Source organism: Labrus bergylta, chromosome 20 (genome assembly GCF_963930695.1).
Source record: "Labrus bergylta chromosome 20, fLabBer1.1, whole genome shotgun sequence".
NCBI lineage: Eukaryota > Metazoa > Chordata > Actinopteri > Labriformes > Labridae > Labrus > Labrus bergylta.
Genome location: NC_089214.1, coordinates 948,387 through 964,227, shown reverse-complemented (window position 1 = coordinate 964,227; position 15,841 = coordinate 948,387). Strand labels below are relative to the sequence as shown.

At 41.1% G+C, this 15,841-nt stretch overlaps 1 protein-coding gene across 1 annotated transcript in view; it reads right to left on the bottom strand.

Annotated features, from left to right (window-relative positions):
* Window positions 1-5,528: 5,528 nt before the first annotated feature.
* LOC110004548 (uncharacterized) overlaps window positions 5,529-15,841 on the bottom strand; it is a 37,032-nt gene continuing 26,719 nt past the window's right edge. Inside the window, exons 9-14 of the mRNA XM_065949147.1 lie at window positions 14,722-14,951; window positions 12,646-14,569; window positions 11,717-11,893; window positions 10,807-10,983; window positions 10,094-10,271; window positions 5,529-9,502 (exon numbers count right to left, since the gene is read on the bottom strand). Coding sequence (XP_065805219.1) covers window positions 9,479-9,502; window positions 10,094-10,271; window positions 10,807-10,983; window positions 11,717-11,893; window positions 12,646-14,569; window positions 14,722-14,951 — 2,710 coding nt within the window. The 3' untranslated portion in view covers window positions 5,529-9,478. The remainder of the gene's footprint in view (window positions 9,503-10,093; window positions 10,272-10,806; window positions 10,984-11,716; window positions 11,894-12,645; window positions 14,570-14,721; window positions 14,952-15,841) is intronic.

The following is a 15,841-nucleotide window of genomic DNA, read 5'->3' as shown; positions in this document are numbered from 1 at the left end:
ATAAGAAAACGCAACAATAAATAAGAATACGCAACAACAAATAAGAAAACACAACAACAAATAAGAAAACACAACAACAAATAAGAAAACACAACAACAAATAAGAAAACGCAACAACAAATAAGAAAACACAACAATAAGAAAACACAACAACAAATAAGAAAACACAACAACAAATAAGAAAACACAACAACAAATAAGAAAACACAACAACAAATAAGAAAACACAACAATAAGAAAACACAACAACAAATAAGAAAACACAACCACAAATAAGAAAACACAACAACAAATAAGAAAACACAACAACAAATAAGAAAACACAACAACAAATAAGAAAACACAACAATAAGAAAACACAACAACAAATAAGAAAACACAACAACAAATAAGAAAACACAACAACAAATAAGAAAACACAACAACAAATAAGAAAACACAACAATAAGAAAACGCAACAACAAATAAGAAAACACAACAACAAATAAGAAAACACAACCACAAATAAGAAAACACAACAACAAATAAGAAAACACAACAACAAATAAGAAAACACAACAATAAATAAGATCCTAAATCACAATGATGCAGCCATCGTTAATGTGAAAATGTGTTTGTATAAAAATAATTACAATTACAAGAAGGTGTCCAGCTGCTCAGTGGGACTCAGTGGGCTCTGCTGTGCTCCATGTGTAGCAGCCCCACTCTGACACCTCTCCACTAATGCATGTTCACAGCTCCTGTGTGTGTGTGTGTGTGTGTGTGTGTGTGTGTGTGTGTGTGTGTGTGTGTGTGTGAGAAGCAGCGTTAGTTTCAACAGCAACATGAGGGCGAAACTTTTCACCGGTGACAACGTTTGCAGAAGCGCTGCACAGACAAGTAGCAGCCGGAGCTGACGTAACCTGGACCCGGCCACAAGAGGCGTTTGCGCTTGCGCGGTCCTGTTGCTAGGTGACGCTGCAGCCCGCTGCCTACACGGCTGGTTGTTGTGCTGCATGTGTAAGTCTGTTTCATGTTCATGTGATTTAAGGAAAGATCAGACACATTTATATTAAGTAAAGAAAAGGTTAAATTAATGTGTTATATTAATGTAAAGAAAGAAACCAAAGGGAGGATCTCAAACAGCAGAGGTGCAGCTGAAGGTGTTACATTAATGGTGCAATAGCGCCCTCTGCTGGATCCAAAGAGGTTTAGCATTTTTTTGAACTAGTATCTGATTATTTACAGTCAATGCTCCATCAACACGAGGCATCACGACAGTAACAATATAAAGTCATATATATGTAAAGTTGCCCAACACACTGAAGTCGGGATAAACTGGGTTTATCCGAGGAGCACCTGAACGCAGCATTACACAGGAGTGAAGTTTGTGTGCACATTTATTAACCCTTTCTATTGAGCACATCTACTTTAAAGTAACTCAAGAGAACAGCAACATATGAATCTTCATAACTTTATTCTTTGAGGACTCAAAAAGAAAAGATGTTTGTCCAAACTCAAAATTATTTTATTGACTTTTTTTTAATGATTCTTACTTAAGTCCCGCCTCTGATGACGACAGTAGCCAATCATAGTTTGTGATTTTTTTTGGGTTGAAACCTGCTACCAGTGGGCTGCTGTCTGCAGAGAGAGGAGTCTCCCTCATGTCAGTTTGATTCTCCTGAATTAAGGTTAAGAGTGCATACAATGGTCGAGTTACGTTGAGAGCGCCCTCTGCTGGATCAAACTGCAAACTACATCATGCGGCCTGATAGGATGATAACTGTACATTTTGAATTTGAACGTCTCGTTACAGTTCCAATGTGAACTTCAGGGACAGTGAGGGTGTCCTATCTGGGGTCCAGGTCCCTCTATAGGGTCACCAAAGATCTCAGACGGGGAACTCTGTCTGCTCTGAGGTCGTCAAAAGTTGACTTGAACATGTGATGATAAAACCAAAGAATAACCACATCTCATTTATTTACATGTCTAATCACAATGAAGGCAGCTGGATGAAAACTCTGAGGTTTGAAGACAAGGGCGCGGCCTGTGTGGCGTGAGGGACTCTTTGAACTTCCTGTTTTATATCATCTTTGTAGTTTCTCCACATCAACACGCCTCTTCTGCATGTGTGCTCAACTCGCTCTAATAGATGTGTCTGTTTGTATTCACACCGCGGAGGGCAACACAGATAAGATTAAATGTTGGTTTGAACACCTCAGGCCAGACAGCGAGAAGAGAGGCGTGCTCCGCTCACACCCACAGACGTTGTGGCTGAAGACTCCTTGGACGAAGACTTCCGTCGCTGCAGACAGAACGCACTCCCGGGCATCGCCCTGCACCAGCGCTACCTGAGGAACTCCGCCCAAAACCCCTCGGAGGAAGAGGAGGAGCACGGCCTACAGAGTCTGGGGCCCTTCCTGAATATCCACAGTTCAGTAGTCAGTACTTTTCAGTAGGAGTTTCAGTAGACTGAACCCTCGTGGTCATTCAGTGGTCATTTTTTGGGTCCACCTCAGTATACTGAACATTTCAGTATGGATACTAACTTCCTGGTTTCATGCAGTATGGACCGGATGAATCCTTTCAGGACATGAATTGTATTTTACCCACAATGCAGTGCGAAATTAAACGTAAATCGTCACTTCATGTGCGCCTCCAAATCAAAACAAACGAGCGTGGATTAATTTAATCAGTTTTTAATCTAGAGTTAAAGTCCCGACTGAAATCACTACTTTAAATTAACAACAGAAAATATAACAAATGTCTGCATTATTATAAAACCTTTCCCCCTCTATTTAAATAAAGATTTCACTATTTAAATAATGATTTCACTATTTAAATAATGATTTCACTATTTAAATAATGATTTCACTCTTTAAATGTGTCTTCATTGGTTTATTTTATATTCTGTATATTACTGTCTTTCATTTGTTCTTTATGTACTGTATGTTATTTAGTTATTTAATCTTTTACTTGTGATATTGTTTTTTGTTTACCTGACTGTATATGTGCATTATACGGTGGCCCTGAAGTGCAAAACACAACAACAAATTACAAAACACAATGACAAATAAGAAAACACAACAACAAATCAAAAACCACAATGACATTAACTTTAACCGTTAAGGTAGGTACCTGCAGTCGACAAGGATCGTCGCTGATTGGACGAACGCAATGTCCGTCTTTTTAACCATGCTGCTTCCGCGAGTTGATTTCAAAACATGAGCGAAATCGGAGAATCAGACTCTCTACTCTCAGAGAATATTTTGATGCAGGCCATACATATGAGGTGATATTGGATATGCTGTCAACCTTTCACAATATTCAAATATCCGGACGTTAAAGACACGTTTAAAAGAAGCAGGTCTGTACAGACGGAACTATTCTCCACTAGCCGAGGTTCACACTGAGCTGCAGGGTAACTCTTCGGCTATCGGACTATGTGGCAAGTTCTTCAACAAAAACACAAACTACGTGTGAAACGAGAAGCAGTAATGAGCTTGTTGAAACAACTAAATCCACATGGGACGGCTTTAAGAACATGCCGGAGGTTTACCAGACACACGGATCATTCCATGAGTCTGAACTACAGATGGCATGCAGATGACAAACTGAAACCCTTTGGATCGGCCCTCTCAGGATGTATAGATGGCTTTTCAAGAAGAATAATGTGGCTTGTTTGTGGAAATACTAACAACAACCCATCCGTCATCACTCACAATTATATTAACTGTGCAAAAAGTGTTGGTGTGATCCCAATGAGATTCAGAACTGACCTCGGAGCAGAACATGGGACAATGGCAGCAACACAATGTGTCCTCTGCCATGCACACACGGACTACTATGGAGGCTCGTCAAGCCACAGTTATGACTCATCAACAGGGAATCAGCGTATCGAGTCCTGGTGGTCCTTTTTCAGAAGATGAAGGTATGTAACTATGTATTGCCTAGTGATCAGATCAATTATTCAATATTCACTATTATGAATTATTGTTTTCAGACCACTCTTCAAAATGCTGATAACATTCCTCATCTCAGCCCTCTGGATTATTCAATCAATTAAACATTTCTCCTCGTGTGTAAAAAAAAAAACACAAAAAAAAAAAAAAAAAAAGAAAACTTTGCATTTAATGTATTCCTAGATCTCAGTTTTAGATGGACCTGTTTGGAGACCTAAGAGACTCTGGACACTTCAACGGTTGCCATGAACACCAGTGCTTACTGAGATTGTGCTTCAGTAATGTTCTGCAGAAAGACCCGGATGAATGTTCGGACCTCTGGAACAAGCACAGGATTCGACCATCCAGACTCGCCTCATGTCCTGGAGGGATTCCAAACGAACTCTATTTGTTGCCTCACAGGTAATCCACATCAACTCAGAGTTAAATGATCATAAACTGAATATTGTATTATAACAAATTGCACTGCACTCGTTATGGTAACTATATTTGGAATATTGTATATTTTTGTAAATTATAGTATTTAACATAATTTATAGGCTAGTTGTCCTGCCTTTGTTTACTTTCACATTTATGTAGATCAACAAGCAAACACATCTTATTAACAATGGCCATTTCAAACTACATTTCTAAAATCTTGGTAAAAACCTTTTCGTAATTCTATAATTGTCTGAATTTGCAGGTTTGGTTCAAGGCACTGTGGATTTGCTTTCTTGAAGACAGGGAGCTAAATGTGTTTCCGGAGGCCAGGCAAACAATTGATTCATGCGGTGACCCATACATTCAGGTTTATCTACAACAGGCTGTGGAACAATAAATGGATTACAGCAGCCACAAAATAGCTGGGCTATAGCTGCAGTATGGACTATACTGAAGCCCTTACCACATATTCCGTATAGCTGAGAAAAAATGTTTCTGCTTTAGCAGGAGATGGCTTTAGGGCCATACATTACTGATTGGACTGTAAGTGCTTATATTTTGGGAAATGCTACTGAGTCTTAATTGTGAACTGACATATAAGTGGCATAAAGGGTTTTAATTGTTAATAAAAGGACGATCTACCAAAATTCTCAAATGTGGTCCTTTCAATTTTCAGGTTTGGAAACTGGAATTCTTGCAAGCACAAAATATTTTAGTCTGTGTGAACTGATATCACTATTTACACTACATGTAGAACATCTAGTAGACAGTTTCCTTGTATAGTACGCCATGTTAACAGAAGATACTGTGCATTACAGTTTTTTTTCAATTGCTAAAACCCAATTTTGCAAACTAGGCTGGTTTTATCAAAATACTTAACACAATTCACAAAACCACAAACTGCAATATACCTCATATATCCTGGAAAATCAAAAAGCACTGCAACCAAAACTACATGTAGCATTATCAAAATCAAACTTTTGCACCAAATGGCACACACTTCATTCATATTACCAGATTTTTGTCTAACTAACTACACACTGTTGGGCATAATGAAAAGCACTCTCATCTTTAGTATGCTTTTCCATTATACAAAAATAGTTAGAATTGTAGAAAATTCTTCAGATTGTTCACATGCACAGAAATATTTGCAGACATACACACACATGCTGTTGAAACATTTATTTTTTTCACCAAATAAGTCAGTGCTACATATACCAGGACAGTAAAACGGCTCAAGTTGGGCTGTACGCTCTGTCTCACATTGTCAGCCCATGATGACATGATCAACTGAGGTTGCTCTGAGTTCATTTGAAAGTTGTTTTCTTCTTTGGCCATGAACTCCTCTACCAGCTCGAACCCTACCTCTCACTCTTCCTCTACCAGCTCGAACCCTACCTCTCACTCTTCCTCTATCAGCTCGAACCCTACCTCTCACTCTTCCTCTATCAGCTCGAACCCTACCTCTCACTCTTCCTCTACCAGCTCGAACCCTACCTCTCACTCTTCCTCCCCCTCTCATTCTCACCCTCCCTCTTCCTCTTCCTCTCTCTGCAACGTCTTCCATTGTTGTAAAAAAAAAGGTACTCACTTGTGGTCTTTTCATAGTGCTTACTTCCTGATTGAAGTGATAACAATTAACCATTGAGGTGTTTGGCCAATTAGCTCATGTAGTGTCATTATGAATGGCAGTGTTTTGAAATGGCAAACATGTGACTTTATGTCAGATTGTTGTGTCTTATACAGAGAACCGTGTTCAGTGCATTTAAAAAGTGTCATTTTGAATTGCAAAATGTGTGTAAAGCAGAAAATGTGTGTAGACTTTTGGAGACTTGAGAAGAGGTTTTGCTCTCTGTGTGTCAGTTTAAATAATTGTGCTATGCATTTCATTTTAGTGTGTTAGCAATTGGAAAAAACTAATAACGGAGAAAAGACGGACATTAAAAAGAGGCTAAACGGACCATCAGACTTTCAAACAGACTGTAAACATGTGTCAGTTTGTAAAGAGTCTGTGATGAGCTGGGATTAAAGAAGTGTTTGACATGAAGAGTAACAACCAAATATGAAGTATTAGTCTATAATATCAATATCGTTCAGCACCATATCTTATGTCATCATTAGAACAGCTCATATTTATTTTCATGATCACTCATACTGTTTGCTCTTTTTAATTTAATCATGATGAGAATGAGTCAGACAGAGTGGGAGGAGTCAGTCAGAAACACGTTTTACATTCATCATGATCGTTACCGATCGTAGAGTTTGAAAATGTTCTGCATCCTGTTGTCAATAATCCTGAGACATCCTAAGTGTTTATAAAAAACAGAGTTCACTGTCAGATTATCAGTAAAAACTAATAACTAATAAATAATCAAATATTAAAGCTTTGTGTAGAAATGGTCTGTGTGTTTGTTTTTTTAATGTAAGAGTGAATTAGCAATGATACTACTATTAAAAGTTACTAAACTATAAAGGTGAACATCGTAAAATTGATATTTTACTTTGTGACTAAGCGCATGTTCCCATATTTACATTAACATTTCCCTAAAAGCACTGAGGTCGAGTTGCTGGCGTGTTTGTTCGCCGCTTCTCCAGCTAAGCCTAAGTGTCGACTACTCTTGATTATTGCTGTATTACTTTGACCTATCCCTCCGTCTCTTGTGTCTTATGATTTAACCTCAGTTTAATCCTAAAGGTTAAATCTCACTTTATAGCTTCAGACCTTCGGCCCCCGACTACCGACTACCGGATCCTCTGGTAGTCGACAAAATCGGCTGATCCACCACTACTGGTAGCCCCTTCCTGGACACTCTATTGGCCCGCTGTTCTCAGTCTTTGCTGGAAAAACTGTCGTTCTCCACAAGCTAGCTGCTAGTCCACTCCCACGGACCACACCTAATGGATACACTTACATAGACAGAACACGCACTGAGGGTCAAGGTGGCGGCATTGCAGTCATACACAGACAGGACATAAAAACTAGCCTCATCTCCCTTCCTCCTGCTCCCTCATTTGAATCACTGGCTTTTAAACACTCTGGCACCACACAGCTGGTCATGGCTGTTGTCTACCGCCCTCCCAAGCCTAACCCATCATTCCTCTCTGACTTCTCTCACTTCCTGACCCAGCTTTGTGCTCTCTCTCCCTCCATCCTCCTCGGTGATTTTAACATACACTTGGACTCCACAAACTCAACAATAACCACTGAATTCATCGAAATACTGAACTGCTTCAACTTAACTCAACATGTCAACTTCCCCACCCACAACCGCGGTCACATCCTGGATCTAGTCTGTTCTACAGGTCTCTCCATAAATCACCTCTCAGGTCCTCTCCTCTTCATCATGTACATGCTCCCCCTTGGTCACATCATCCGCCGCCATGGACTCCAGTTCCACTGCTTTGCAGACGACATCCAGCTCCACATCGCCACCAAAGTCATCACTCCTGCCGCTCACTCAATCCTCACTGACTGCATCACAGAAATAAAATCCTGGCTTCAAATCAACTTTCTTAAACTCAACTGCGACAAATCAGAAGTCATTATCATCGGCCCCAAATCCCTCATCAAATCCACCAACAGCTTCTCCCTAACCATCGATGGCTCCACAGTGCTCCCTTCCCCCCACATCCGTAACCTTGGTGTCATCTTCGACCAAACCCTCTCCTATGACAAACACATTAAACAAATCACCAAAAGAGCCTTTTTCCACCTCAGAAACATCGCCCGCGTCCGCCCATCACTCTCATTCTCAGCTGCCGAGACCCTCACCCATGCATTCATCACCTCCAGATTAGACAGTCTCTTGCAACAGTCTCCTCTATGGTTCACCATCCAAATCACTCAAGAAACTTCAATACATTCAAAACTCCACTGCTCGTCTCCTCACACACTCCCGCACCCGAGATCACATCACCCCCGTCCTTTATGACCTCCACTGGCTCCCCATCCCCCAGCGTATCCACTTCAAACTCCTCATCATCACCTACAAAGCCCTCCACAACCTGGCTCCCCCCCTACCTGTCTGAGCTATCTAATTTATTATTATTAATATTATTAGCAGACAGCAGGTCATTCTTGTGCAGGTGTTTGTTATCAGGTAACGGTAATCAGGTAAAGAGACTAAACACTGTTACTGTGTGTATTTGATTAGAAATAATACAAACAGCTGTTAAAGACGACTGACAGCTGAGCGGTGGTCAGCTGATGTCATCATCACAAATGGACGTCATGTCTCTTAAAACACATTTCCTCGTTCCTCTCTCCTCTGCTTCGTTTCCTTACGTCTCTCCATGCATCTCTGGTGGGAGGGACTAAGACGCAAGTGGAGGATGATTGGATGCAATTAAGGGAACTGAGACGATCCCAGTGTATCTGCATTTACTTTGGGGGGTGTGGCCACTCCCCTTAAGGCTTTTGCGCATTTCCACACACTGAACGAGCGCTGTTCATTGGCTACACATCCCTGGTCAGGGATTGGCTGGAGTCAGAATCACTAAGGAAGATTCTGATCCATGATTGGCTGCCTCTGAGTTTATGGTGAAGGTTACGCATGATTACCAGATTATCAGGTCAGGTCAGGTACAAACAGCTGCACTTCCTACATCACGGCACAGGTTATTATTTAACAGGAGAGGTCAGAAAATAATTGTTTACAGGAGGGATGTCGTAAGCATGCGTGTGTCACAGTTAACAGTAACGGGAGAGGCAGAGCGAGCGGAGTGCACTAATGACTCAATCAGGGCTCTCGTTGACTCTGAAAAATAAATCAATATATTTACTAAAGTCTTTAAATGTATAATTCTGATTAATAGAATTTGGTGGTGACTGGTTTGTGTCCAGATATTGTGAAGAAAAGAAAAAGAAAAGAGCAAATGAAAGCAGATTCCAGGTGGAGGAGGTGGTAGAGTGTAGAAGAGTGTCAGTGTGTCTGCAGAGAGTGTAGCAGGACGGAGCAGCAGCAGAGCAGTCCATGAACTCTGATGATACTCTGTCACGTCAGGAGGAACACTCAGGGTTAATTCTGTGGAGACGGTGACAGTGGAGCTGCTGCTTCATCCTCTGTGGATCATCAGGACACAGCTGCTCCTCTCTGCACCACCAGCGTCCTGATGGCTCACATTCTGTCAGTGATCATCTCCTGCATCTAATGAGAGAAGAAGAGAGATCACAGAAATCTTAAATCATTTTCTACACAGACCCCCGTCATCAGATTCCCCCACAGCGCTGTAACTAAGCTCCACCCTCACTCCACCTTTGTACTTTAACACTGAAGCCGTAGTTTGGACATTAATACTCTCTGATGTTTCTTTTTTCTGCCAGTTGTTCCTGCAGCTGTGTAACTTTAGTCTTTGGGAGCCTGTTTGTCTTAAACTTCTTCATATTAGTAATATAGTTTGTTCAGAGTTTGTTAGATATGACGATCTGCTGACGGCAGACTCTGTGATGATTGTGATAGGTCATATGAAGCTAACTCCGCCCCTTTTATGTGAACGTGCTCTCTGAAACTCTGGGTTTACTTATCAGGTTGATAACCAGCTTCACGTGACTGTTCAGCACAATCTCTTATGTCAGAGTTAGTGAAGCTAGATAACAGAAAAATAAACCCTGGGTATGTTGAACTGTCTTCGTAGTATAGACCCCAGAAAAGGATTTCTCCGACAAAACATAAGAATCTAAATTTTCTTTATGACCTGATATTCGGAGGGTTTACTAAAGAACACTGACAGACTGACCTCAGAGTCTCCAGTCGATAGTTTGGATTCTTCTCAAGAGCTCTCAGCAGCTTCACTTCTGAATCCTGCAGGTCGTTGAAGTTCAGGACAAGCTCTCTGAGATGGGAGGGGTTGGACTTCAGAGCTGAGGCCAGAGAAGAACAGCTGATCTCTGACAAACTGCAGTTCATCAATCTGAATAAAGAATAAAAGAAGAATAAAAATAATGTATAATCCACTCACATGTGTTCAGGTCAACATCACTTTGTCCTGATGAATAAAGTTTTCTCTGAATGAGGATCATTTCTGATTGTGTATTCACTAAATCTAAATCCTCCAAATGTCAGCACAACATTCATACAGCTGTTCATGTGCACAGATGAAGAACAGGCTGCTGATCTCAGTCAGGTCTGTGATGTTAGTACATTTATCAAATCACACATTATTGAATCAAAAGTCTTCATGATTTCACTTCTTAACAGAACCAGAGGAAACCAGAGGCTTCATGTGCACGTTGTTCAACTTTACTTCACATAGTCAGAAAAACATTTTCACAGCAAATCTTTTAAATCATTCAGGAAGGTGAAAAAAATAAAAATCTCCTCAATTATTAAATTTCCCAAGATTTACATTCAGACAAATACTGAAAATATAAAAAATCCTGACATATGCAACAATGGAGGATGTGGATTGAAATGATACAAATGAATGACACAGTCAGTGATCTGACCTCAGAGTCTCCAGTCTGCACTTTGGACATTGCAGATAATCACACAGCAGCTTCACTCCTGAATCCTGCAGCTTCAAGTTGTAGCTCAGGTCCAGCTCTCTGAGATGGGAGGGGTTGGACTTCAGAGCTGAGACCAGAGAAGAACAGCTGATCTCTGACAAACTGCAGCAAATCAATCTGAATAAAGAATAAAAGATGTAAATGTAGATGACAGTGAGCTTTATGCATGAATGTGTGATGTTGTCCACATGAACACACTGATGTGATCATCATCTGTTCATTCTAACATTTAAGGACTTGATTGTGATTCATTCATGTTTTTGTTCTTCCTGATCATTCTTAGAGTCAAACACTCAAAGCTCCTGTGAGGAACTTTCATCACATGTCCGTTTTGGCGCCCCCTGTGGACAAAGTAAAACCAGCAGAGACTCAATCTGAATAAAGAATAAAAGATGAATTCTTAACAGAACAAGAGGAAACCAGAGGCTTCATGTGCACGTTGTTTTTCATCTTCATGAAGAGTTTGAAACTTTTCTCCACATTATCAGAAATCTCTGCATGAAGATGATTCCTAAATCTGGAATACTTTGACAGGATATAGAAACGTTATAAAAACTCAATCTAAACTTGTTCTAATGATAAACTCTCTGACTGACCTTCCTCCTTTGTGTTTATTTTTTAGCTCTTCAAGCAGAAAACTATCCCATCATATATTTCATATCTGTCTGTGTTTGTGTGATTGTAAGTGTGTCTGTTAAGTAATGCTGTTTTGGATGTTTCTGTATTACTTTATATTTGTGTTAGGACCCCCTTAAAGATGAGACGATGCATCTCAAGCTGCTAACCTTTAATACATTCAAACACAGTTTCTATTACAGACATATATATATATTACAGTCAGTGATCTGACCTCAGAGTTTCCAGTCTGCAGTTTGGACTCTGCAGTCCCTCACACAGCAGCTTCACTCCTGAATCCTTCAGGGTCACGTTGTTATTCAGGTTCAGCTCTCTGAGATGGGAGGGGTTGGACTTCAGAGCTGAGGCCACGACGTCACAGTGAGTCTCTGAGAGTCCACAGTCATAAAGTCTGTTGTGACACATATAACAGAGAAATATGACTCAAAAGCAGCGTTTGATATATACATCTCACATGTCCTTTTTGGTCTTAACTTTACACATCAGTAGAATCTGTCACTGACACAAAAAGTCTCATCACTCGTTTTCAAACCTGCACATTTTTCATCTTTCAATCATTCACTAAATGTTGCAGATGAATGGAAACAAATGTAGTTTTATTGAGGATGACATCATGTCTATAGTCTGTGACCTAAAGTGTGATCTATTCAGGATTAGAAAACCATTTGAAACTCATTGAACAGTAACTCTAGAGGAGGAGGATCTCATTCTCGTGCCGTCTGGCTCTCTTCTATAAACGGGAAAATACAGTGACTGCTGCAGAATGATCCAGAAATCAAATAAATCAGCAAAGAATAAAATGTAGTGAGGTTAAGGATCTCCTTCCAGAACAGTTTTTCTATGATCTACCGGCTGAGATTTTAGAGATGATGCTTGTGATTACACTATCAGCCATCTCAGTCATTTCTTTGGGAATTCCCTCTTAAATGTGTTCACAAAAAAAACTACTGTATCAAATCTATTTTTGAACTCAGGGCAAAAAGTAAAAAAATCTTCACGTGTGAAAATAACTATGACTGACTATTTCTCCTGAACATTAACAGTGGAACACTATTTTGTGAACAGTGAGGATATTGTTTAGTTTTTATTAAAATAAGTAAATTAGTACATGACAATTATAATGCGCTAAACATCTGGACTTACTTTGCCTTCCTGCAGTTCCTCACAGCTGGAATCAGTCTCAATCGTCCCTTCTCTGATGTGTTGTACTTATACAGGTCCAACTCATCCAAAACCTCCTCGGACATCTGCAGCATGTAGGCCAGAGCAGAGCAGTGGATCACAGAGAGTCTCTTCTCTGATATGTTCTTTGACTTCAGGAACTCTTGGATCTCCTGATGGACTGAGAGGTCGTTGATCTCCGTCAGACAGTGGAAGATGTTGATGCTTCTGTCAGGAGAGATATTGGTCTTATTCTTCTTCAGGTTGTTGATGACTCTTTGGATCATATCTAGACTGTTGTCTGTCTGACTCATCAGGCCTCTTAAGAGTCTCTGGTTTGACTTCAAAGAGAGTCCATGAAGGAAGCGAACAAACAGGTCCAGGTGACCATTTTTACTCCTCATGGATTTCTTCATTGCTTCATTTAGGAGAACATCAAGGGTTGAATCTACATATTTTTTCCCCAGAAAAGCCTTCAGAACTGTTGTGTTCTTGTTGGTGAAACAGTGGAACATGTAGACTGCAGCCAGAAACTCCTGAACGCTCAGATGAACAAAGCAGTAGACTGTTTTCTGGAGGATCACACACTCTGTTTTCAAGATCTCTGTACAAACTCCTGAGTACACCGAGGCCTCTGTGACATCCAGACCACAACGCTCCAGGTCTTCTTGGTAGAACATGATGTTTCCTTTCTTTAGATGTTCAAACGCCAGCCTCCCCAGCTTCAGAAGAACTTCCCTGTCAGCCTCCATCAGCTCATGTGGACTCATCTGAAGTCCCTCACCATACTTGTTCTTCTTCCTCTTTGTCTGAACCAGCAGGAAGTGTGAGTACATGTCAGTCAGGGTCTTGGGCAGCTCTCCTCTCTGCTCTCTGCTCATCATGTGATCCAGAACTGTGGCAGTGATCCAGCAGAAGACCGGGATCAGACACATGATGTGGAGGCTCCTGGATGTCTTGATGTGTGAGATGATTCTGCTGGACAGATCTTCATCATCACTGAACCTCCTCCTGAAGTACTCCTCCTTCTGGGCGTCAGTGAAGCCTCGTACTTCTGTAAACCTGTCAACACATGAAGGAGGGATCTGATTGGCTGCTGCAGGTCGAGAAGTTATCCAGATGAGAGCTGAGGGAAGCAGATTCCCCTTGATGAGGTTTGTGAACAGTGTGTTTAACGATGACTTCTGTGTGACATCAGAAACAACCTTCCTGTTTGTGAAGTCCAATGACAGTCTGCTTTCATCCAGGCCGTCAAAGATAAACAACAGTTTACAGACAGCGAGCGTCTCTGCTGTGACCTTCTGTAATGTTGGATGGAAAACACAGAGCACCTCAAGAAGACTGTACTCCTTATCTCTGATCAAGTTCAGCTCCCTGAATGAAAGCAGGATCACCAGACTGAGCTCTTGGTTCTCTGAGCCCTCTGCCCAGTCCAGAGTGAACTTCTGTACTGAGAAGGTTTTACCAACACCAGCGACCCCGTTTGTCAGAACCACTCTGATGGGTTTCTGTTGGTCGGGTTGAGCTTCTGTCTTTTGGTTCTGTTGGTCGGGTTGAGCTTCTGTCTTTTGGTTCTGTTGGTCGGGTTGAGCTTCTGTCTTTTGGTTCTGTTGGTCGGGTTGAGCTTCTGTCTTTTGGTTCTGTTGGTCGGGTAAGGCTTTAAAGATGTCCTGACACTTGATTGGAGTCTCATGGAGGGTCTTCTTTTTAGAGTCTGTCTCAAGCTGTCTCACCTCATGTTGGGTGTTCACCTCTTCACTCTGTCCCTCTGTGATGTAGAGCTCAGTGTAGATCCTGTTGAGGAGGGTTCTACTTCCTGTTTCATCACTTCCTTCAGTCACACGTTCACATCTCCTCCTCAGACTGACCTTATGTTCATCTGTAACCTCCTGCAGACCTCTATCAACTGAAAGAGAGAATGATAGAATCTGATTATTGTTTTCAAATGTTTTTGTAAAAGAAGTAAAAAAGAGTTTTAATTTCTATACTTTTTACATTTACCAATAAAAGTCCTGTTTTAGGAGGAGATCACAGAAGCAGAAAGGTGTACAGTCTTACTTTGTTCAGTGCTGCTCTGACTGACTGTCTGCAGTCCAGGTCCTGTTCTGGATCTTTTTCCACACTGAGGACAGGACGAGTCTCGTGGTGAACCAGACTGGTCCCAGTATGAGGTGATGCACTGTCTGCAGAACCAGTGTCCACAGCTGGTAGAAACGGGATCCTTCAGGACGTCCTGACACACAGGACAGGACGGCTGCTCCTCTATAACATGAGTCCTCTTCGTCCCCCTGTGAAGACATGTCTTTAGAACTAAACTGATCGTTGACTGATTTGAAGAAAAATGAAGATTTATTAAACACGATCTAAACACTCAGATGATCATAGAGAGCAGGTAACGCCTTCTTTGTATTCAGCTCATAGTCTGCAGTCAGATGATTGTTTCTTGTGTTTTAAGCCTCCTGCTTTCATAAAGACTAAAGAACAACATTTTCTCTCTCACTGTCTTTTGTAACATTAATGATCTGTGTGCAGTTTTTTTTATTAAAGCAGACTGAACATCATGTGCAGCTTCTTCACAGAGTCTGATCCTGTCATCGACTGTTTCACTGTCACTTCAGACAGCTGGGCTCGGGTTAGTCGGCCTTTGAACTGAGGTTAGACGTGGTGAAACATTTTGAATTACATTGTGGTGGATCAGCAGTAACAGGGCACAGACGTCAAGTCTGCATCAAAGGCAGTCCTTGATTTTGACACAACCTGAACCTGAACACATCATGGTCCCTGGCAGGAGGGTCTTTATACTATAGCTGCACAAATTATATTATTTGAATCATGAGTCTGGCCATCCCACGATCAAAGGAACATGACTGACGAGGATTATTTACATTGAAAAATAAAAGGTCTACTTTTTAAACTGCTTGTGGGGAGAATGAGCTGTCTTCTAATTTTAGAGCACACCATGTCTACTTTTCCTCAACTCACTCAGTTTCTCTGCTTCTGTATGACCATGACCACACAGAATCATATCAGATGATGATGGAAAAGACTAAACGGAGACAATAACAAACTCTTTGAAACAGGGGCCGTGCTGAGCGACATCTTCTGTTGGTAATAAACGTACTAATGAGAAGTAGGAGGATAAGGAGCAGGTCCAAAGGTTTGTAAGAGTCCTCTTAGA